The following is a 23,789-nucleotide window of genomic DNA, read 5'->3' on the forward strand; positions in this document are numbered from 1 at the left end:
GCGCTGCCGCCTGGCGGGGCCGCTGAGGGGCCCGTTAAGGCGGCGGGACGCGGGGGGCTCCGTGCGCACTATGGCGAAGCGGCTGAGGAGCAGCGAGGTGTGCGCCGACTGCAGCGCCCCGGGTAGGCAGCGCCGGGGCAGCCCGGACCCCCTCCCACCCGGTGCCGGAGCTCAGGGATGCGGGCAGGTGGCGGCCGGGAGGTACCGGGGCGCGGCGGGGCCCCTGTCAGCCGGGGGCTGTGGGGGTGTTGTGGGTTTGTAGCGGTTGATGCCCTCTCGGCGGTGGGGAGCCGGGGCTGGACGTGCTTTCAGCGGCCCTCTTCCCGGGGGAGGTCCGGCTGCCCCCGGCTCTGGGGCCGGAGCGCACGGTCCTGCTGCCGGTGGGTGCCACGGGCCCTCGGAGGGGCCCTGCGGGGGGCGGCCGGTTAGGAGCTAACCTGGAGCTCCTGCGCTCAGGAAGGAGGAAGGCTGGTGGAGACTGGGCTGGCTTAAGGAAGTCGGGTTTAAAGAGCTGTTAGAGTCACGGAGGTAAAAGGTGGGAGGTGTCTGTAGCTGGAAATCACAGAATCCCAGCCAGGTTTGTGTTGAAGGGACCTTAAAGCTCATCCAGCCCCAACCCCTGCCATGGGCAGGGACCCCTTCCACTGGAGCAGCTGCTCCAAGCCCCTGTGTCCAACCTGGCCTTGAGCACTGCCAGGGATGGGGCAGCCACAGCTTCTCTGGGCACCCTGTGCCAGCGCCTCAGCACCCTCACAGGGAAGAGCTCCTGCCTAAGAGCTCAGCTCAGTCTCCCCTCTGCAGGTTCAAGCCATTCCCCTTGGCCTGTCCCTACAGACCCTTGTCCAAAGGGCTTGTAAAACACATGGGCTTTTTTTTATAAAGCACATGCTCTGTGTTGATGTGCACATTGGCAGTCTCAACAGGGGGTCCGTTTGTGAGCTTATTGGAATAAACCTAGTGTGTAGCAAGTCCCATCTCTTCTCACCGTCTCTAGCCCTGCTGTTGTTACATTTAAAGCTGTCTTTGTTTTTTAGCTGCTATGTCTATCAGTTGTCTTTACTTATGAGAGATTCGTAGCTGTTTATGTTTTGTGCTGGTTCTCCCAATACAATTACTTATGTTCATACTGAAAGGAGTTAAAAGGCTGTAATCTAGATAAGGTGTGAATGGGCATAAGATAGGACACAGAGAGGGGATAACAGCTTTTGTAAAACAGGCCTTTTGTTTAAAAGTAATAAAAATCCCAAATTAACTCTCAAGGAGTTACTTTTATCTTCGTAGAATGTTATTTTTGTGATAAACAGAGCTGTGTATCTCCCATGGACAGTGTATCTGTGCTTGTAAACATCACTGGTGTTCTGACGCTGAGATAAAGCTGTTTCTGTGCTCGTTGGGACAGTGCAGCGTGCTGGAATCATCACTGGGGTGATCTCATAAGATGGCCTTTCATTTTGTTGTGTTGTGACATTCTAGTGCTGTCAGATATTTACTTGATCTTGGTGGAGAAATCTGCTGCCATACCCATATATATATACACATATATATATATAAGTTACTCTCTGGTGAAGTGTGCATGCTTTTCTCTCGCAGGAGGTGATGTTACATGTCCTTCTTTGGTACTTCCTATTCTGAGGCAGGAGTTCAGTGTTCACGCTCATGGCTTGGCCTTGCCTTCATCACACGCTTCCTGTTTTGAATCACCCTGCGTGTTCCTGAAAGCAGAGCTCACCCGTCCTCTGCCTTCTCCCCTCTTGAGCTCTACTGTCAGCTTGAGCGGATTTTGATGGTGTCCACCACTGTATCACTTTAAAATGATTCAGATAGATACCTGCACAGACACTTCAGTGAATTAAATTTAAACCTGAAATACAGACTTTCCCACAGCCTGACCGCTTGCTCTCTGTTTCTTCAGACTAACACTGTGTTCATTCTCCCTTCCCATCCCTGTCTGTAAATAGGGAACAAGTGATTGGTTCTAAGCCAGGAATGGATTGAAGTGAGGAGCTACAATCATTGTGCAGTTTCACTGACAAAACCCTCTTTCAGTTAAACTAGTGTGACTCAAAACAGGTTGCAGTGCTGAGCTTCCCAGTTCCATCATGCCTGCTGTCAGGTCTGCTCTGCTGTGTATCATTTAGGCACCTAAACTGGGCCCTGAACTGCTCTTCATCTTTCTTCAGCTTCCCCAGTGCTTAGCAGGAGCAAGGAGTGTTCTCTCAGCTCAGTGTGGTGAAGTTCTCAGTTGCCTTGTCAAATCCCAGCCTGGTTTATGTTGAAGGGACCTTAAAGCTCCTCCAGCCCCAACCCCTGCCACGGGCAGGGACCCCTTCCACTGGAGCAGCTGCTCCAAGCCCCTGTGTCCAACCTGGCCTTGAACACTGCCAGGGATGGGGCAGCCACAGCTTCTCTGGGCACCCTGTGCCAGTGCCTCAGCACCCTCCCAGGGAAGAGCTTCTGCCTAAGAGCTCAGCTCAGTCTCCCCTCTCTTGGGCAGGTTAAAGCCATTCCCCTTGGCCTGTCCCTACAGGCCCTTGTCCCAAGCCCCTCTCCAGGTTTCTTGTTGGCTCCTCTATTGCCTTTCCTTTTGCTTTTCTGTTATTGTAATCTTTTTTTGCATCACGCCATCCCCTGTTGCAGTGGTGCCAGGTTTTGACATAGACTGGCCAGATTCCACATAAACATGGACTATCGGTGTGATTTCTTTTAGGCAGAATGCACAAGCTGAAGTGACAAGCAGTGAGGTACCGAGGTGGATGTAAAGAAATAAACCTGATGGTGATTGTTAGTTAAGGCAGAGTGAGTACTGGCTTCCAGAGGAGTCCCATTAGTTTATGAATGAGCGTGTGATAAGGTTGTGTGTAATGAAAAGGGACGAGGCTCATTAGTCTGGAAGGCTGCCTCCAGCCTCCGTGGGTCAGGTTAGAACTAATGCATCTCATTTCAGTGCTATTTTTTTCCTTAGAATGGAAAGTTAAAATAATGTAATGATTTATGAGGAGGTTTGTGCTTGTTATTAATTTGGTTTTTAAATGAGGTTATTTTTTCCCCCTCAAAGCTGTGCTTTAGTTTGGCTCTGGGCTGTGATGGTTATCAGCTCCGAGTGGATGCTCTCATCCCTCATGCTTTGAACAGGTTTGCCCACATTGCCTTCAGCACGCACACAACATCAACTCTGCTTAAAAACCCCAGCAGTGATGGGATCTCCTGTTCAGGGAGTCAGTACATGCACTGCATGGGTCAGAGAAGACTTTGTGATGCACAGTTGCTCAGATGTATTCTGACAGGATGCAGGAGTTCTCTCATCACATACTACCCTTGGGTTGGACTCACTTATTTAGCCTCAAACTCATCTCTGCGTTTGAAATCAAGAATAATTTTCCAAAATAGAGAAGATGTTGAATTCCTTTGGCTTTCTCCTGGGATGAGCCGGATCTGAAGGTCTGTCTCACTGCTCCACTGCCTGTTCCTGCAGGGTTCTTGGCATGTCCAGTTTCATGAGTCACTGAGAGAAAACTGGAGTTTCTTCTGGAGATGGAGCTGAGAGCAGTGGAAGGACTCACTTTAGTGTCCTCAGTTTCAATCTGATGTAACATCCCTACTTTGTTTCACGCTTTGTGATGTCTGAAGCTACATAATAGCTAGTATTATTATTTATTACTTCATCTGTCATCAGTTTTCTTTCTGGTTTGCTTGTAAGATGGCTTCAGTTTGAATCTATCCAGAGTTGAAGTGAATTAGCTTGGCAAGTTTTGATTTTACTGACCCTTTACTTGGCACGTGCATCCTGCTGTTCTTTTTAATGTGATACTCTTGAGCATTTTTATTATTGAATGTGGAAATTAAAAATCGTTGTAGTAATATAGAACTGAAGCCTGAGTAGCACAAGAAGAAGCATAACTACTTTACCACTTCTTACTTTTAGACTTATGAGGTTTTCCAAAGAGTAGGTGGATGCTGTTGTTAGACTATACTTTTGTAGGACTTCATGAACTTACAAGTAAGCACTTTAAGGAGGTAGTAAGTTGAGCATCCTATTACTCTTACAAAGTATTGCCAGAGGAAGAGCTGCAAACAGTGGGGCTGTTGTCAGAGTCCCACATCCCCACTAAGCACAAGGACTGGTGTTTCCCCAGCACACACAGCCCATGTGCACTGCTGCTAAGCAGTAAAGCTGAGGTTAGAAGGCAGGGCTCCTGATTTTAGACTCTGGGTTTGACATACATGTTGCCTTCTGTGTTGTAATTCATGTGTTCTTTTTTCAGATCCCTGCTGGGCATCGATAAACAGGGGGATTCTCATCTGTGACGAGTGCTGTAGTGTTCATCGAAGTCTGGGGCGTCACATCTCTCAAGTGAGGCATCTCAAGCACACCCCATGGCCTCCAACACTGCTGCAGGTGAAATGTAAAACTGTGTCTTCCTTCAGTAAAACTGCATATGTGAATATTGTATGGAATTTATTGGGCTTATAACATGGGCCTGTAGGGACAGGCTAAGGGGAATGACTTTACTGAGATGAGCTCTCAGGCAGCTCTTCCCTGTGAGGGTGCTGAGGCACTGGCACAGGGTGCCCAGAGAAGCTGTGGCTGCCCCATCCCTGGCAGTGCTCAAGGCCAGGTTGGATACACGGGCTTGGAGCAGCTGCTCCAGTGGAAGGGGTCCCTGCCCATGGCAGGGGTTGGAGCTGGATGAGCTTTAAGGTTCCTTCAACCTAAACCAGGCTGGGATTCTATAGATTTAAACCTTCAACTTTTCTTCCAGACTTTTACAATGCATCTGGTTCAACCTCTCTTTGGTAGAGCTGCTGTTGGGAAGAGTAGAGAGTTTTAAGGGGGCTCTTTTTACATTCCATGTAACAAGCTCCTAAGCCTGTGTCTGGTTCTGATACCCCAGTCAGTTATGGATGCTGGCACACGGAATGTGCATCTCTTGGCTTGCTGTCTGTGTGAATGTAATTACAGACATTTGAGCAGTCAGTCTGTGCAGTTAGCAGCAGAATGCCTTTACTGCCTGTTTGTGTTCACTTTGGATTTCAGATGGTGGAAACACTGTATAATAACGGTGCAAACTCCATATGGGAACATTCCTTGCTGGACCCCGCCTCTGTTATGAGCGGGAGGCGCAAAGCAAGCCCACAGGATAAAGTGCAGTAAGTGCAAAATGACAAAGGTTTTATTCCTGTACAAGTGTGACTGCTATATTCAGCAGTGACAGAAGCAGCGAGTTATCCATGGGGACCTGGTGATAATTGTATTGTAGAAAGGGAGCAGGAGTAAACCAGTTATTTGTTCACTCATTTTCTTATTTTTTTGCCTTTTAATTTACAATAATTTGTAAAACTTATTGCAGAAATGGAACTAAATTGCTTGAATTCTCTGAGCTATTGACTCCTGACCTCTGGCTTTGGGTAGTGAGAACCTGTACTTGTACTTCAATCAAAAGACTAATTCTCACACCATGTGCTTCAGTTAATGGAGCTCTGCTGATGGGATTGAGATTAGTTGATGAATTAAACAAAAACTAAGGTTTCTGTTACTGAGTATGCTGCTCCATTTGAAAATGTAATGGCTGCATGTAATAATTATGTATCTTAAGTTGGCATGATTTTAAGTTCAATGTTTACTTGTAAGAAATACTCTAGGTCTTAGAGCCTGCAGATGTTCTAATGCTTGTAACAGAAGTATATTCTGTGTAGTTAAACAGTCTGCACTGATTGTGCTTTTAATGGGTCTAATTTGCTACTAGTAGCAAGCAAAGATCTAATAGTCTTCACTTGTGAATTTTCCTTTTCCCAGACCATCTGTATCAATGTGAAAGCATTAATATATACTTTCTTTCCCTTCTGTTGCTTGGGTTTCTCTTTACAGTCCCAATAAGGCAGAATTCATTAGAGCTAAATATCAAATGTTGGCGTTTGTTCATCGCTTGCCTTGCCGTGAGGACGACAGTGTCACTGCCAAAGATCTCAGTAAGGTCAGTGCGTGCGTTCTGGCAGGCTGCAGAGGAACTACAGCTTGTGTGTAACAGCAGTGAAATCTGACTGAATTAAAGCAGTTGCTTTTGACTTAACTATTGCTGTTCTCCAGCCCTATCATATAAACAAACACAGCTTGACTTCAGCTTGAAGCCTCTTTGGTTCTGGTATATGTATGGATACTGGAGATGTGGGTGGTTGGGAGGCACCAGCTTAGATTAACCTGGAGAAAAACATTTACACAAAAGATCTGTAGCAAGAATTTTTGCATACCTGTTTCTAAGACTGTGGCTGAAATACCAAATGCTCAATTGCAGTAATTGCTGCTGCTTTAAGTACAATTCTGCTTCTCTTTCAGCAACTCCATTCCAGTGTGAGGACAGGGAACCTGGAGACGTGTCTGCGATTGCTTTCCTTGGGAGCTCAAGCTAACTTCTTTCATCCTGTATGAATACTTCCTACAGTTTGTAATAGTTGTATAGATTTCAGCTGATGCATGTTGTAATTCAGACCTCTTGATTAAGTAGCTGTTTTTCTTTCTAACCTATAGGAGAAAGGCAACACCCCTCTCCACGTGGCTGCCAAGGCAGGGCAGACTCTACAGGCAGAGTTATTAGCAGTTTATGGCGCTGATCCTGGCACGCAAGATTCCAATGGAAAAACTCCAGTTGACTATGCAAGGTAGAGGGCTCTGACATACGTGATGCTGTTCTATATTCACCTATGTCCATAAATCACATGATGACAGAAATCTATTTCTCTGGTTATTTTTAACATGTTGTATGTCTCAGAATGAGTAACTGATGTAACTTCTGTTTGTGTGTGTGTGAACCAGACAAGGGGGGCACCATGAGCTGGCAGAGCGCCTGGTGGAGATCCAGTACGAGCTCACAGACAGGTTGGCTTTCTACCTCTGTGGCAGGAAACCAGGTGAGAGGGTAAAAACTACATTCTGAGATCTATCAGTGTTAATCATAGGACACTTCAAACTATGGTATGCAGTGTTAGGGTCAGCATTAATACACTTTTTCTGTGCATTTCAAATAGCCTAAGTTTATATAAATCATACAACAACTCAAGAAAGTACAAGATGTAAAATTAATAACATTTAAAATTCATTTTCATAACACGTTTTCCACAAATAATGTGTTCTGTAAATTTAATACCCCTGGTAATGTGGAGAAACCTATGTGTAAGAACAGTGGAGTACTGCTGAACTTCAGGGAGTGAATTGCAGTGAAATGACAGGTATTGTGTACGTTGAATAGTCTGCAGGAATGATACAGGAACTCTTTCAAGTTGACCCTCCTCACTGAAATGCAAAACTAGGGGAGCATTCCGTTAAGTGGGTGCCTTTTGAATACAAGCACACGAACAAATTTTTAGCTATTAGGTGCTATAAAGGCTCCTGTGGTGTAACATTAACTTTTTTAATGGAATATTAATATACTTGATAAACTTTAACTGGAATCTTTGATAACATTGGAAAATTGTGGTAGGAACCTTCTTTTAAGACATGCTAGTTTCCTATAACTGGAAATGGAGTTATTACATGCAAGATAAATGACGGTGCTTGCCTGTTCCATGTATTGTTGGGTTTCTCTTTGCTGTGTCTTAGTAACACTGAGTATCAGCTCTATGTATCCAGACAGCATTGAAACTATAGTCCAGTAACAACCTGTTAAAATGCAATCCATTTTAAATTCTAGAGCATAAAAACGGACAGCACTTTGTGATACCTCAGATGGCAGACAGGTAAGACCCTGATTCCCTGGCATAGCTGAAAACAGCAAAATAAACCCCCCTAATAATTAAGTTTCTCTTCCTTTCTAAAGCAACTGTTAAGCTTGATGTTATTCTAACTCTTTAATGTGTGTCTTTGGTGCCTCTGTCACTCTTGGAGGCTTTTATTTTTGTTCCCTTAGAATAGTGTCATTTAAACAAAATCGCAACCCAAGAAGTTGAATGTATTTGTTAAAATGCAGAGGGAAGGTGGGACAATTATATTAAGGGAACATGGGAATTCCTGGGTAAAAGGTTTTGTAGATAATTCTAGGACCAGTTGAGTCCCTGATACAGCATTTTGAAACAAATACTTGCAAGAAAACTGCATTTTTCTCTGAAAGTATTTATAATTTAGATCACTTGAGTGCTTTTAACTTTTGGTTACAATCAATGAAATAATTTTTGTATAATCATATCGAGTATTAATCCTAAGTCCCTATTTTTCTTTCATTGCTGTGCAATTGGGAATAAGGCGGCTGTGAGTAAATTACTGTTCAATCTATTGCTTGCAAAATTGCTATGAAAAACTTCTAAAATGATAGAAACTGTAATGGTAAATTACTGTTAACATCTGTAGTTCTTTTAGATAAGCTGTGTTTAGCTATTGGATAAAATACTGTATATTTTCAGTGCAGAGTGTTCTGCAGAGTAGAGTAAATATCATTTACATTGTAGCACGGAAGAGGAAGTTGACATGTAGAGAAAAGGGCTTGTTCAGAGGTGCTGCTGAGAGTACAGAGCCTGCAGTACAACCTGCCTCACCTCTGCCTCATGTCCTCTGCTCTGGTCTTTCCCCTTTTTTCCCCCTTGTCTGGTGACCCTCTGCAGTATCAGTTAATCATACAGAGGTTTTATTTGAGCCTTTGCAGCCTCGTAGACACCCCAGGGAGTCTTCTCCTGGGTGCTATAAATGTGGACTCATAAGGTATCAGCTTCCTGATCTCTGGCTCTGGCGATAAATTCTGTTGAACTGCACAATTTTCATCTTGTGCCTCATGTTCAAGACTGGAAACCAGTGGGAAAAGATTATTTACTGATGAGTACAGAATCATTTTAAATGTGGCCCTATTGCTGTGGCCGTTTGCCAGTCTGATGCTCCCCCACGTCCTGCACAGCCCAATGGAACAAGTCCCATGTGTTTTATGTGGGCTGGAGTTGTGGTCAGAATGATCGTATTATTCAGATGCCTCACAGAAAGCGTTTTGTTGCACTACAGCTTGACTGTGGCTCGAGCTACACAGATGGGGCTGTTTGTATTCCAAAGGATCTTTTGGCTTCTTTTATTTTAAGTTGTTTCGAAAAAGCTTAAGAATATGCTAATTGTGATGTTAACACACTGATCTTACTAGTATTGCTAAAAACTGTATTAAAATACTGCAGGATTTAAGGAGTTTCAAGGAAAAGCGACATTTCATCATTGAATTACCACAAAGTAGAGTCTGTGTTTTAACAAGCTGGTAGATGCTGTAGATGTGATGATCACTTCTTGTTTTCATAGCAGTCTAGATTTATCAGAACTCGCAAAGGCAGCCAAGAAGAAGCTTCAGTCTGTAAGTAAAACTTTGTGTAGATGTAGCGAACTCTGCTCTTCATCTTCCAGGCTGGTTTCAGCTTCTGTTAATTCCTGCATCAATAAATGTCAACTCCAGCAAGTTAAAAGTCTGGAGAAAACCATGAAAATAGGCAGAGCTGGAGGAACAAAGATGATGACAAATCCATGACAGAGATAGTCTTGTTTGAGGCAGTATCTCAAAGTTCAGAACCTTGAACTTTGTCTTGCTGTCATGTGTTTGATATAAATCTGTATGTTAAATGTTGATACTTGCCTTTAGCTTTCTGGAAAGCCAGACTAGTGCATTAGTCTCTGCTAATTAGCTGCTAGCAATGCCAGCTCACTATTTTGACTGAAGTGTGGGTGACCACATCCTTGTACAAGTTAGAGTGAGGATGTGTTTTCCCTCTACTTAAAGGTTTTCACTGTCACACAATTATCTCTCTTGAACCCTCTGCTGTAAAAGCAGAGCTTGAATCACACAGGCGTGTTGAGTCCTCACTCAAGCCCACATCTGCAGTGTCAGTTGGATACCTGGTTCTGACAGTAGGTCTGCTTTATCCTGAATACATGAGGTTTTTTTGTGATCAGATAGTAGAGGAAAAATCCATTAACTAGTAGAGGAAAAACATATCACAGTGCTGCTGTCTGTATATAGCAGTTGGGTGCTTATATAGGTCTGTGTCATGGATACTTTGCTGTGCAAGCTAAGAACCAGTTATATAGGCTGAAAGAAAAGCAAGAGTAGAGTTCTGCCCTTACTTTTCTGTTTATAGAGGTCTTGTATTTTGTGTTCAAGCTCTAACTATTCTCCTCTACCTTTAGCTAAGCAACCATTTGTTTGAAGAACTTGCTATGGATGTCTATGATGAAGTTGACAGGAGGGAGACAGATGCAGGTGAATGAGGCTTTCTGGAATGTGTATAAAATGAATGTGAATTCTCACATACAAGATCCTAGGGCAAGCACATGTTCTGTTTAAGGCACTCTTCTATTCAGTAATTGCTCATAATGGTGGTTTCTTTGTCTTGTGTTGTCTGAATGTGACAGTAATTGAAAAAATCTTTTGGTTTTTACCAAATAGAGAACCTTCTGGGGCGAAAAGCTTCCCTTTGAGTTTGGGTTTGAGATTGTGGCCTTTTATTCTTTGATAAGAAACACTGTCAAATAGTATGGGAAGGTTATTCCCTCTTTTCTCTTCCTTGAGCAGTTTGGCTTGCTACTCAGAACCACAGTACACTTGTGACAGAGACTACAGTGGTTCCTTTTCTTCCCGTAAATCCTGAGTATTCCTCAACCAGGAATCAGGTAGGCAACCTTCTTAATACTGTAAAACTATTTATATTCAATAAGCCAGCTGTTTGATGTAATATTGCTTTACTGCATTTCATTACTGTAGAAGAGTTGAATCTACTTGTGAAGAGGTCAAAATAGTTTTGTGCTTCCTCTGCCCTGGAGTGTGCAGATGGATACTTTTAATCACACTTTATGCAATAAATGCAATTTTACACTCATCCTCCTGTAAGTGCTGTTGTGTGTTTTACCTGGGAGCTCTGGTCTTTGTCTAACACATGATGTGCTGCTTTTTTCTCCATTATTCTTTGATTTAGGGAAGGCAGAAACTGGCTCGATTTAATGCCCATGAATTTGCTACATTAGTTATAGATATTTTAAGTGATGCCAAGCGGAGGCAACAGGGGAATCCCCTCTCTGGTTCAAAAGGTGAGAATGGTTTTGGTTGTCAGTTTATCTGTCAGTTTATTCTCCAAACTCACTAGTATATTTTAAAATGATCTACAGAAAATGTGGAGCTGATTCTCAAATCGATCAGCAACCAGCATAGTGGTGAGAGTCAGGACAATGACCAGCCTGATTATGACAGCGTTGCTTCAGATGAGGATACTGATCTGGAAACAAATGCAGCTAAATCAAACAGGCAGAAGGTAGGTTTGAAACATTTATACATAGACCAAATGTTATTCCTAGAGGTAATCTGTAGTCAGACTTTCCCCTTGTGAGGGGATTTAATGTGCACAAATGACCAGAAAAGTACTGTGTGCCACTGTGTGTGTCTGGAGATAAGATACAGACCTAGTTGCACAGATGAAATAATTGGATCCACCAGAACACTCCTGACCAGTGATTCCATGATGTTTCACAAAGATTTACTGCTTCCTACGGGAGAAATATTTGCAGCAGACCAATAGTGACCAAGTGTTTTAAACCGTCCCTGAAATTAAGGTGGCATGGTAGAAAAGGGGCAATAAACCTTACAGTACTAGTGTAATCTTCCCTGGTGATATGCACAGTGGTATTTAGGGATCTGTCTCTTAGAACTGTCCAGTTTATTTATTGCATATTCTTAAATCCTTCTGAAACAGCATTGTGTCACTGATCTGCAGAGACAAATGTGCATCTGTGCTTTTGTGAGCTAAAAGCTCATTGAGATCAAATCTCATTTATGTTGGACTAAAATTATTCTAATGAATAGATCTTGTATATTTGAACTTAATTTGAACTGTGATTCCTATAAAGTAATGAGGCTTCAGGAGCTTTTTACATTCTTGTCCTGTTTTCTTTGGGTAATCTGTTCCTCAGTGGTGTATTTTTCTCTTCCTGCTCATAGAGCCTGGATTCGGACTTGTCAGATGGGCCAGTGACAGCCCAAGAATACATGCAAGTTAAAAATGCACTGGTGGCTTCAGAAGTGAAGATTCAGCAGTTAATGAAAGTGAACATCAACCTGAGTGATGAGCTGAGGATCATGCAGAAAAAGGTAACAGGCCCAACAGTGCAGCCCCTTCATCTTTCGGTGTGTTTTAAACTGACAAGAATAAAACTGAAAAGGCAGTAATCCAGTATTAGGATAGTGAGAAAACTCATTTTAAATGGAGCTGCTTTGGAATCAGATATGAGACTATAACTGTGTAAGGGCAGTACATGCTTTGAATGTTTTATTGTGGAGATGATCACCTAGTTGGTTCATTTTGACATAAGTTTTCCAAGTGACAAGGCAGTTGTTACAAGCCTTGTATATTTTTGCTGTCTTGCTTCAAGATAAGCAGTTTTCAGCAATGAGGAAGTCAATGCTGTCATAATCTTACCTGTGCACACATGAATACATAACTATATGATGTACTTGCAGCTTTTCTGATAAATATATTGGCTTTTTTTCCATGCAAAAACCTAGTTGGAATGAAAGGAAATTAAAATCCCAGTGCAATAGAAAATAATCTGAAATGTGGCAGTTTAGAAGCCAAACCTTTTAATCCTTATGGAAACAAATCAAGTTGTTTAATGCTTTGCCAGTGTTCTGATAAATAGAATGGTATAAAGGAGAATTTCTGTCTGTTGCATTCACTCTCCTGTCTGTCATGCTAGCCTAGGAATGCTAGGCTCCAGTGTGTGCTGCAGAAAGCTACCTCCCTTTGGAGTTGTTTAAGCTGTGATCCTGCCCAGGTGAACCCATGCCCAGAGCATGTTCCCCCATTGTCTTGGGGCAAAGAGGCTGATGCTTTGGAGAGTGGTGGGAACTGTTGAGCTCTTGGTATTTGAGGTTGAACTAGTTCAACAGATCAGAATATCCATGTCTGTTAAGTGCCATCCTTCTCTTACAGTTATGTTCAGCCTTTCAGGTCTATTGGGATGGTGAATACTGAGAAGAACTGGAGAGATGTGAGGGTGTTTCCTTTGTCTGTTAACAGCTTGTACTGGTTAAGCATTTCTCTGCATCAATTGAATTAACTTTTCACTTCTGTTGAGTGTCTTTAGAGAGTTATAGTCTATTTAGTATTAGGGCCTATGAATTAACCAGGCTTTAGTGTATTTATGTGGTGTAGCAGAGAAGAGATGGTGGCTGTGCTACAGCTGAAGGTGTTTTGAAGGATGTTGTAGCCAGGGTGTTCTCACCTTGGAGGTGAGTTCACTGGTTCTGTGTCCTAATGGTGTGTGTAACTACAGGGCTTTAACTCAGTGGCTGGTGGCTCAGGTTGAGGCATCAATGCAGCTGTGGGACACTGCAGAATGCAAGGAAGGGCTTGGCTCAATGCTCCTGGAGCTCTGCTACAACAAGTGTATTCTATGCTGAGTTATTTCTGGCAAGACAACAGTGTATTTGTCCATTCAAGAGTCTCTTTGGGTTTGGTTTGTTTGATTTCTAAGCAAGAGCTTAGATCATATGAAGTGATCTGTCCACTTTACATACACATTTGTTAATGAGATCCTCTTTTGCTTGGAAATTACTAAGAGAAATGTGTTAAAGAAGAGGCAAATCTACTCTTGATGAATGCCCATTCAGAGCAGGTTCTTCCTAAATGAAGATGAAAATAGTTTAATTACTTTAAGGGATATTCTATTGGAAAAAGCTATGGGTTTGGGTTTTTTTCCTGCCTGCTTCTATGTGGTTAAGTTTGGTGTGAGTTTACATTAGCTGCTGGCTAAAACTGCACCAAAAGCACATTTATAATATGTAGATGTATGGAAGAATGAGACCTTAAGGCTGACCTGTTGAATTGCCTCTAAGGGCAAACTTTAAAGGGGTAGCTTGACTCCTGTCTGATCCTCACATCTGAAGCCTTGGTGCATCTTACTACAGAGCCACAGAAAGTGGGGAGAAAAGCCCTAAACAGCAGTCAGTGTATTTGATGTAGGGTTCTGGGAAGTGCTCAAGGCCAAATAGGATTTTTCTGATAGGAGTAATGCTCTGGAAGGTTCATATGATGCAAAGTAACTGCCAGTAGTAAATATGCACTTTCCTGTTTGAAAGGCCAGCAGCTGTTGGAAATATACTCAGTTATTGGTAGAGAATTGCTGATACTGCCTTTTTTTCTACCTCTTTTCTTCATGATGTGTTAATATAGCAAACTTGGAGTAACTCCATCAAAAAAACAGAATTATTACATTTTTACTGTGCATCAAATGCACAATAATAAAAAGCTTTAAAGTTATTCCCTGTTGGCTTCTTAGAAAGCAGTAGCTGATCCTTGATTTCCATAAGCTAAACTCTCCTCTTGCTTTGCAGAGCAAGCTTCAATCTCCTTTGCGCTGCCTCTGGTGTCTGTGCTGTAGTTCTGGCATTGTCAGATTTCATGGGCCTCATGTTAAAGTCTTCTTCTAAGGTCTTGTAGCAGCTGCTGAAATGGAGCCCTTTGCTTGAAAATCTGTGTTGTTGGCAGTGCTTCCCCCCATAACCTCCTTCTAGCACATTCCATGTGTCAGTACAGCCAGGCTGGAAGAAACTGTGGATTTAACTACAACAGCTGATTTTCCTATTTAATTTAGCTTGCATCCCAGCAAAAAAGTGCTGGAAATCAGCATATAAATATTTCCTGATCTGGAACATAAATGTTTCTATGCAAGTCAAATAGACTTTGAACAAAGAAATCAACCCCCAGCTACTAGTAGTGGGATTTACTAGTAAAGCTGATGAGAGTGTATGTATGGTCAGTTTGCTTTTGACACTTGCTGTTAGAAAAACCAAGTCCCACTGCTAAACATTTCTTTCAGCTTCAAACGCTGCAGAGTGAAAATACCAACCTCAGAAGACAGGCCACAACCAATATATATCAGGTCCAAAGTGGTTCTGAATACACAGACCCTACCAACAATTCTTCTTTAAAGCGACGACCATCTGCACGTGGTAGCAGACCCATGTCCATGTATGAGACTGGATCAGGTCAGAAACCCTACCTCCCCATGGGAGAGGTTCCATACCCAGAAGAAAGCATAACACGACTGCAGCCTTTCCCTCCACATGTAAGTAAAACTGCTGATGCTTCTGCATTTCTTTTCATGTTCAGCTTTTCTGTCTATTCCAGCTATGCTTGTGTACCAGAGGTGCTCATCTGTCTGCTTCAGGGTGAATTTGAGCTGTTGTTAGTGTTTGAATTTGAACAGATATTTCATGTTTGCTGTATTAACATGTCTGCAGGAGCTGGAGGGTTGAAAAGGAAAAGCTATAACAATCCTGGAGTATGTAAACTGGAGCTTCTGCTCGCCTCTTTCTTTTAACCACAATTTATATGCCAAATATCAATGTGTGGCTATTTGAAAACCAGGATTGGGGGGGATATAGTATTCCAGGAAGGTAGGTGAAGTCCATGCCTTCCTTTCTTGAGATATAGAGGCATGTGCCCATTTGTGGAACTGCAGAACCACCTTCCAAACATAACATTAAGCTAAATTTTCACTAGGCCACTAATTCCTTCTTCTGCATTTGGAACTGGAGGCTGAAGATGGTTAAAATCTATTAATTGAATTCTCCAGGTTTAGTGTTTTCCCATACAATGTGCTAGTAGCAGAGGGGGAGTTCTGTATTAGAACTGTATTAGCAAACCCTTGTGGGTTTGCACTGTTGTGTTGGTTGCACTCTGGATAAGTGACACATCACACACGGGTGCTTATGAAAGTGAATTTTTGTTGCATCTTTTTAGATCGCCCTAGGGGTGGGAATGTGGGACAATGGTTTTTAGGCACATATTTAACATTTGTGGATCTGTTTCAGTATGTTTCCCTGTTGGAAGCACCATCTTCCAGTGAAACAATTGAGCCCTTTAAAAGACATATTTGGAAGTTAGTGGGGTTTTTGCTGGCATAAGGGGGGGCAAATATTCCTGGCACATTCCAAAGGAGACAGTTGGGTGCACCAGGGAATCAGTGCAGCAATCTGTATGCTGGGTTTTCCACACCCTCAGTTAAATTAGTAAGAACTTGAAGCTATGAAGTCTGGATCATTTGCAATTCTATTGACTTGTTGAGATGCAGGCAGCTCTGGCAGAAGAAATGTCACAGTACTTTCTTATGTGGTGATGCTTGCCAAACATGGCAGCCCTTTGTTTGAGGTCCTTTGGTTTGAGGTGTGGGTAGAAGCAGCAGTTCTGAAGCATTGCTTGGTTCTGTGAAGTTAATTCTGTATTGAGGTGAATGTCTATTATTCTTTGTAGAATTCAGCACCTCTGGAATATCAGTGTTAGAATGAACATGAAGTCAATTGTATTTTGAAAGAACTAAATCCACTTGGGCTTAGCCAAATTCTGAAAATCATTCTTGCTTTGTCATCACCATGGGTTTAAGAATGTTCCTTGATTTCAATTAAGAATTTATTTGTGGTTTGGTTTGGTTTTCCCGAGTTATTTTCTCTTTCCCATTTTTAGATCGGGAGGAGTGCGTTTGTGACCTCCTCTTCATCTCTACCTTCCTTCCCCTCCACGCTTTCCTGGTCAAGGGATGAAAGCACAAGAAGGGTTAAGTACCTTCCCAATGGGTCCTTTTGCTGGAGGAGGTGGCCATCTCCCCAGAGCCATTCTGCCTCTGTCTTTTCCACTTTTATGCTGACTGCTTGCATGGAGCAGTGTTGCATCCCTCTCTTCTGCCACGCGCTGTGGATACTTGCCTCTCTCTAACTTCAGCAGCTTTAACATCATGCACAGTCACTCCAGATCACTTCTTCAGCTGCATAACACTGAAAACAGCCAGAAGAGAACGTGGTTGCTGTTTGGAAAGTACTTTGGCAGATGCTCACTGCTGTTTCATAAGCCAATGTGTAACTCTTCCTCCTGACTAAACGCACTGCATGCGGCCTCTGAAGCTCGCTGGGCCCTGCCTTTAAACCTGCTTTCTCTGGGGGCTGCCAGTTTGTGTCAATCCAGACTGGTCCCAATTGACTGTTGATCTTACAGATGTTCATTAGTTTGTTTGAAGTGGGTTCCTTAAACCTCCAAACAGCCATTTCTGTCGCCCACCGAGACACTGCGGGGTCAGTGAGCCTTATGCGGCCCTTCACAGATGAAAGACTGAGTGGGTACAGGAACTGATTTTAGCAAGACTCCATTACGGCAGATTAAAGACACTGAGAGTATGTAGAGGAAGCTTATATTGGTGTTCCTTTGGATGTACAGAACTTTGTTCTTATGGGTTTTGTTAGCTACAGTCCTGATTCTAAGGATAAAATTGCAGTGTTACCAAGAAGCGTTAAATGCATCCTGTAAGCTGATGTTATTCCAAAGACATTGCCTTTGCTGAGGTCTCATATGAGCTGTTAGGTATGTGAAGAAGCCTCATCCAGCTTTTAACCTGTTCTTTTTTTGTAGTGGAACACTTAAATCTAGTCTTACTTAAATTAATCTGCTAGAAATGCCCCCTTGCAGAAGGACACGCTTAGCAAGGCCAGCAGTTCGATAAGCTAGTCCGTCCATCACAGCTTCTTTTCAGGCTGTTTTATTTGACATCCTTGAACTCCTTGCAAGTCACACATTCAAGAGAAAGGGAAAGCACTTTGCACGTGCAGCTTTGCACGTGAAGGGGCTGTGACTGAAGTGCCAGACCCCGAGCAGGTACAGCTTAATGTGTCACATACTGATGAGTGCTGAAGACAAGCAGCCCATGGTCTTGTGCTGCTGCTTGGCCTGAGCTTGCACTGCTTGCCAAACGTGCCTTCACCATCAGGATGAGTGGAACACATGTCAAGGACTCTCTGGTAAACCTCTCTGACTTTGAAGCAAATATGAATACAAGGTCTTTTGGGCTGGGTTTAGATGTTTGTGTCTCATTTCATAGAAAATAACAAGTAGCTTATTCCTGTTTTGTTGTCTCGTGTGTTCAAGATTTAGGCTTTGCTTAGTTCTGCATTAAATGAAGACTTTTCAAGAGTAAACTTGAGGGAGGTGTTTGCATTTCTTTGTGAGACTTACCTGAATATGAAAGGATCTTTCAACAAAAGTTCTCTCTTTTTGCTCTGCTCTTTCTGTGTGGTTCCAATGAGGAAATCAGCACCATCTCCTCCTGTTTCTTGGGCAAGTGTTGCAGTCTCCCATCAGACTTTACTATGTCATCCTAAACTTCTCAAAAATCAAGCCTGTGGGTTTTGGTGTTGAACAGATTGGGCTCTTCCTGCCAGGACACAGACCCTGCTTGTTAAATTTGTGTGTCCCATTTTGTTTTGAATGCACAGCATTTGGACATCTCAGTTGAGAAAGCATCAGATTTGTGAGTAGGGCTGGATGATAAAACTTCCCAGGGATATCCTGCTTGGTCAGGTACAAATCTGGGTTTGGCAGCAGCTGGGACCAGGACTCGGTAGTATCAGAAACCTGCAAAGGTTTTGTTTGGTTCTCTTGTACTCTGATTCTATAGCCTGTTTCTGATTCTTGTAATTCATTGCTGTCAGTTGTGTTTCTGTGTAAAGCTTTGCCACTGATCGAATTGTTCTCCTCTGGGAGAAGGGAAAGGTCAGATTTGACATATAATAGTTGTGTATCTTCAAAATATGTCACGTTACAGTTGATCTCCACTAGCCTGAGAGGTGAGCATTTAAGGAAGTGTTTGTTCTTCTGTGCAGAGTAGCTTTAAAATGGATGGGGAGTGGGGAAAGTGTTCACACTCCAGGTGCTTCAGAGTTAAGAACTACTGGTTTCAATATTGGATGAGTGCTTAACACAGGTACTGGACCTTAGCCAATGAAAACCTATTCCTGGTCACATTTTTGGCCTTTCCTAGAGGTAGAAGTGTTATTTCCTAAGTGTCTGGATGAGGGATGCAAATGACTCTTTGTCCAACACTTGAGATTCCATCACCTTGATGTCAGAGTTTCTGTAAAGTTCCAAGGCTTGTTCTTCAGTGGGGATTGTGGAGGACCCTGTTACTGAGCAGTGTGTATGACAAAGGCAGAAGCTGATGCAGAGGCTGCTCGTGTGTGGAGTGAGGCAGATGTGGTGCACTGGAAATGGTCAAGCTGTAGCAGACACTTCTGATGAGCTTTGCAGTCTTTAAGACAGGAGTAGGTGGATGTGTGTTGATGCTGGGGCCTGGCTGAGCGATAGGGATGTGCCAAGCTGCTTTCAATCTGCAGTGGGCCTCAACTCTCCCTGTTTTGGTCTTGCACCCTCATTTCAGCCTTCAGTCTGCAGTGGATCTTGGCATTCCCAGGCACAGGGGCTATAGCAGGCTCGTGGAGCTGGCACAGCATGGGGCTCACCTTTCTTAACCAAACACCAAACCAAGTCTGTATTCACTGCAGGCCTCTAAGCTGGAGAAGCAGAGCAGCGTGTCCGAGGGTGACTATGACAACCCCACCACCCCCCTGGAGCTGGAGGAGACAGGGTAGGTGCCACGGTGCAGAGCTGATGCTGTGGTGATCCATTGCTGTTGGCACAGCCCCACGCTGCCTTGACACCAGGGCTGACCTCTGCATGGTCCTTTGCAGGTCGGGCAGGAAGGGCCGGCAGAGGAGCATCATCTGGCAGGGGGAGGGATCCATCCCTGAAGACACAGACACAGCTCCCAGCTCCAGTTTGCCCAGTACGGAAGATGTGATTCGGAAAACTGAGCAGATCACTAAGAACATCCAGGAGCTGCTGCGGGCGGCACAGGAGAACAAGCACGACAGGTAAGGTGTGAGGGAGACAAAGCTCCAGAGTTAGAGGGAAAACCAGGACAGTTCATTGGGTGTTTTGGGAAGGATGCTCCCCACACCCCAGGTGAACACTGGAGATGCTGAATTCACCCTTGCAACACATGCAGGCCACAGGGTGAGCCAGGATGGGTGACCAGCAGTGGGAGCACATGATCCCATCCAAAATGTCAGTGCTGCTATGTGCAAGTGGGTTCTGCCAGCAGCACTATCTGCCCATCCTGCCTGCGGCTGGTGGGTGCTGGTGAGCACAGCACTTGTGAGGTCTGACTGTGAAGTGATGGTTTACATATAAATCAAATGTGTTGGAGAGAACTTGGAGCTTCAGACCTCGGTGTCCTTAGGCAAGGACACCCACAGAAGTGTGGCAGCAGCACTGGGTCTTGTGTCAGGGAAAAATTATATAGTCAGGGAGAATTTGGCTTTCCTACTGAAAGATTAGTATGGATAACACACCAGGAGCAGGTGTTTTGAACTGTGGGGTTTCGGCTCAGAGCTAAGTCAGCAGGACTCTGTCGGGTGGCACATGGCACCAGTGCCCTCAGGAAGCTTTGGCCCAACTGAGCAGTTCATTTTCCAGATAATGGGAAGGGAGTAAAAGTGATGCTGCCCTTGACATTGTCAGGGGCTGCTCCTGCCCTGTTCCTCTGGAAGCCTGTAAACAGGAGTTAGGTTTTCCTGGATCTGGAGCAGCTTTGGGCTCTGAGAACCAAGAGGCAGCTCTGGTGTTCTGTGCCCGTCTTTGCCCATGGGAAGTGGCTGGTAGCTCACGCCTGCCTGGGAGGTGCAGTGGGGCCACTTCTGCTCCATGTTTTTCCTTTCTTGTTCTTTTCTATTTTTGGAATCCTCTCCTCAGGCTGGATGGCAAATCCTGGCATGTTTGTGCTGAGCTCCATGCCCTTGGCCGTAACCTTTTCCACTGCAATCCCTTGTTGCTTGTTTCTCTCAGAGGAGCAACAGTGAGAGGAGTTTTAATTGAGTTTGGGGTTCATGGATATCCCAGTTTACAGGATTGGAATTCCATTTTTTCTTTTTTTCCCAAAGTCATTGAAACAACACTTTTACTGTTATATTACATAAACTTTTAGCAACCTGCTCCCTTCTTTTTTGTTTCTCTCCTGTACCACCTGCGGAGCGAGCTGTTTGCCAGCACCAAACTGTAATCCTGCAAAAATCAGCTGTGAAGCTGCTGTTCTGTGTGCGCCTGTCCCCTGGCTTTGTCTCAGAGGGCTGGGGGCATGCAGGACATGGAGCAGGCTTGTTCTGCCATCCTCTCCTTGCAGAGGAGATCCATAGGGATGCAGCAGTGCATCTTCCAAGCTAGTACTGGGGACACTAGATAAAAATCACACACCGAATAGATTATCAGAGTAATAAAGGGATGCAAGACTACCACCTGTTAATGAAACAACTTCCTTCCTTTCCTCCCTGTTTTCCTCTCTATTCCCTACACTGACTCAAGCAGACCACTCAAGAGCACATGGACTGTGCGCAGCCTCAAGCACGGCCTTGGCTGTGCTGGGAGAGCTCCCCTGAACATCCAGCAGCCCCGTCCTGCCTCCTGGTGCTCCGGCCTCTGCCCCTGCCTCCCAGGCACAGTGTCCTTTCTCTTGCTCTCTGCTGCCTCTTTCCCTCACGCACCAGCTGCACAGGGGTCATTGAAGGCCATGCATGAAGTGCTTTGGATGATAATGGTCAGCTCTGGGGTCCCCAACATAAGCGGGACATGGAGCTGCTGGAATGAGTCCAGAAGAGGCCATGGGGATGCTGCGAGGGCTGGAGCAGCTCTGCTCTGGAGCCAGGCTGAGAGAGCTGGGCTGGGGCAGCCTGGACAAGAGAAGGCTCCTGAAGGGGAGACCTGAGCGCAGCTCCAGTGCCTGAAGGGGCTGCAGGAAACCTGGAGAGGGGCTTGGGACAAGGGCCTGTAGGGACATCTCCAAATGTGTGTAACCTCCACAAACGTGTCAGCTTATTTCCTGAGCTTACAAGGAGTGTTAGACTATCTAAAGCTGTTCCTCAGGCACATCACCAGCTCTGCAGCTAGCCTGGAGAGCATGCTGTGAAATGCCTGTTGTTAATCCTGGTCTCCCTTCATGTTGTGACTGGGGCCTTCTTTGCCCTGTTAGCAAATGGTTTAATCACCAAACTGGCTTTTGTATGTGGTATGGTGCTGCCTAGTGCTTGCAGGGGGCAAACTGGTGGTTAATCCAAGAGCAGAACAGGAATTCCAGTGAACTTGGAAGGCTGCTCTCTGCCTTTAGTCTGTTTGGAAGGACTCATGATTTGGGACATATGGAAATACTCCTTTTGACAGCAGTTTTCCTGCATTGCCAAAATGACCCCAGTGTGTTGCTTTTTTCTCAGTGCATTTGCAAGTAACCTGTTTTGGCATCCTTGGTGTTGCAGGATGAAGCACGAATAATGCCTGGGGGGTGCTGGTTTGGGTTTGGGGTTTTCTGTGCTTGAAAGGGCAATAAGATACCATAATCTACAGATGCTGGATATTCTTGAATGCTGTTGCTTTGAGACTTTTTGAGATGCTCTTGAGAGTGAATGGTGTTAATGAACTTAATGCTACAACTGAGTATTTGAAGCATAAAAATGAGTCTTCTGAAAGGAGATTTTTTGACAGAGCACACTAACACAGCGCTTCACAGCAGCTTGTGGTGAAGATGTAAGATCTGGTTTGAACAGAGATGGCTCAGAGAGGCTCAGAACTGGTGGCTTTTGAATAGGTTTTGAGTATAAAGTAGGGTTTCTAAGGCTTCTGCTTTAAGTTACAGATGGAAAAGAAGAGCAGGAAAACCCCACTGCTTCAGAGGGGTAGCCAAGACAGTTCTGTATACACCAACCTTTGGCTGTTGAATTATGTGTATGAGTTTGGATGGCCAAAATTCAACTCTGAAACTAAAATCAATTGTAACACCTCTGGGGTTTTCGTTTTTCTTCCAAGATCACTGGATAATTTCAGCTCTTGGATTTGCAGCAGTTTAGAAGCTTTTCTGTCAGTTCTTTGGTTTTGCAGTCTCTTTCCCTGTGGAGGAAAAGCTCTTTCAGAACAAAAGGGTAGGGATTTCCCTGAGGTGGCAGCAAATTAAACTCGCTCAGATCCCACATACAGAGTGGTTTGGGGTTTTTAATCTCCTTTTGAGCATCTGCACTGAGGACAACAAGTTGCTTTTTCCCCCAGACCTGTGTATCACCAGATTTTGTGTAAATGTTTTCAACCTGCAGAATCTTACTTCACTTGGTGCCTGGCTGGCATGGATGGGTTTGCTTGGCCACACTCTCCCACACCTCCCAGTAGAACATCCTCGTGCATGTGCTGAGCAGAAGGAGCTGAGCAGTTTTCTGGATGATGTGGATGGTTGGGCAGGAGGAGGTTTGGAAACTGATGCTTTAATGTGCAGTTAAAATTCATGGGCCCAATCCCATAGCTGCAAACAAACAGACCTTTTCTGAGAACATTTGGTATAAAGGCTGTGAACAGTCATTCCTTCAAACAAACTTTGATCAAAGACTAATGGAACCTTCAGAAACAGTTCCATAGCACTGGTTAAGCTCTTGCTTTTCTCTGAAGATGTGGTGCTCCACACAAGTGTGTGCTGAAGTGTGCAGGGCAATGCTGAGGACACACCAAGAGTCACCGTGCTGTGTGCTGCACTAGCTGCTTCCATCGCCCTCACTGCAGCCTGCGGAGATACTTGTAGAGTATATATTAGAATATATATGTTTTGTTACTCAGTTTTTGGAATAATAGCCATTGAGCAGTGGGATTGAAGAGGAAAGGTGAGTCTTTACATAATGAGTAACACAATCCATCTTTTTTGCAGTTATATACCGTGCTCCGAGAGGATACATGTGGCAGTAACAGAAATGGCAGCCTTGTTCCCAAAAGTAAGTACCATCCAGCATTGATTCTGTTATTCACAGCAAATTGAGGGAGTGAAATCTCCATGGTTTCAGTTTTGTAAAGTCTTACCTGCCCCTAAAGCTGCAGGGAAAATCTAACACTGCAGGGCTGGGTGTCCTGTACACTCCGTGCCCCAACATCCACCAGGAATTGGGCTGGGT

At 44.2% G+C, this 23,789-nt stretch overlaps 1 protein-coding gene across 5 annotated transcripts in view; it reads left to right on the plus strand.

Annotated features, from left to right (window-relative positions):
• GIT2 (GIT ArfGAP 2) overlaps positions 1-23,789 on the plus strand; it is a 26,606-nt gene continuing 2,817 nt past the window's right edge. Inside the window, exons 1-19 of one of the 5 annotated variants that reach the window (XM_034068138.1) lie at positions 1-122; positions 4,263-4,396; positions 5,036-5,148; positions 5,867-5,972; positions 6,332-6,418; positions 6,524-6,654; positions 6,809-6,903; positions 7,683-7,728; positions 9,257-9,308; positions 10,136-10,208; positions 10,521-10,618; positions 10,921-11,032; positions 11,111-11,253; positions 11,937-12,086; positions 14,816-15,064; positions 16,462-16,551; positions 19,323-19,405; positions 19,509-19,691; positions 23,549-23,612. In XM_034068138.1, coding sequence (XP_033924029.1) covers positions 71-122; positions 4,263-4,396; positions 5,036-5,148; positions 5,867-5,972; positions 6,332-6,418; positions 6,524-6,654; positions 6,809-6,903; positions 7,683-7,728; positions 9,257-9,308; positions 10,136-10,208; positions 10,521-10,618; positions 10,921-11,032; positions 11,111-11,253; positions 11,937-12,086; positions 14,816-15,064; positions 16,462-16,551; positions 19,323-19,405; positions 19,509-19,691; positions 23,549-23,612 — 2,061 coding nt within the window. In that variant the 5' untranslated portion in view covers positions 1-70. The remainder of the gene's footprint in view (positions 123-4,262; positions 4,397-5,035; positions 5,149-5,866; positions 5,973-6,331; positions 6,419-6,523; positions 6,655-6,808; positions 6,904-7,682; positions 7,729-9,256; positions 9,309-10,135; positions 10,209-10,520; positions 10,619-10,920; positions 11,033-11,110; positions 11,254-11,936; positions 12,087-14,815; positions 15,065-16,461; positions 16,552-19,322; positions 19,406-19,508; positions 19,692-23,548; positions 23,613-23,789) is intronic. The other 4 variants (XM_034068139.1, XM_034068140.1, XM_034068141.1 and 1 more) reach the window with 4 other exon arrangements.

The sequence above is a fragment of the Melopsittacus undulatus genome, chromosome 12 (assembly GCF_012275295.1).
Source record: "Melopsittacus undulatus isolate bMelUnd1 chromosome 12, bMelUnd1.mat.Z, whole genome shotgun sequence".
In the NCBI taxonomy this organism is placed as follows: domain Eukaryota; kingdom Metazoa; phylum Chordata; class Aves; order Psittaciformes; family Psittaculidae; genus Melopsittacus; species Melopsittacus undulatus.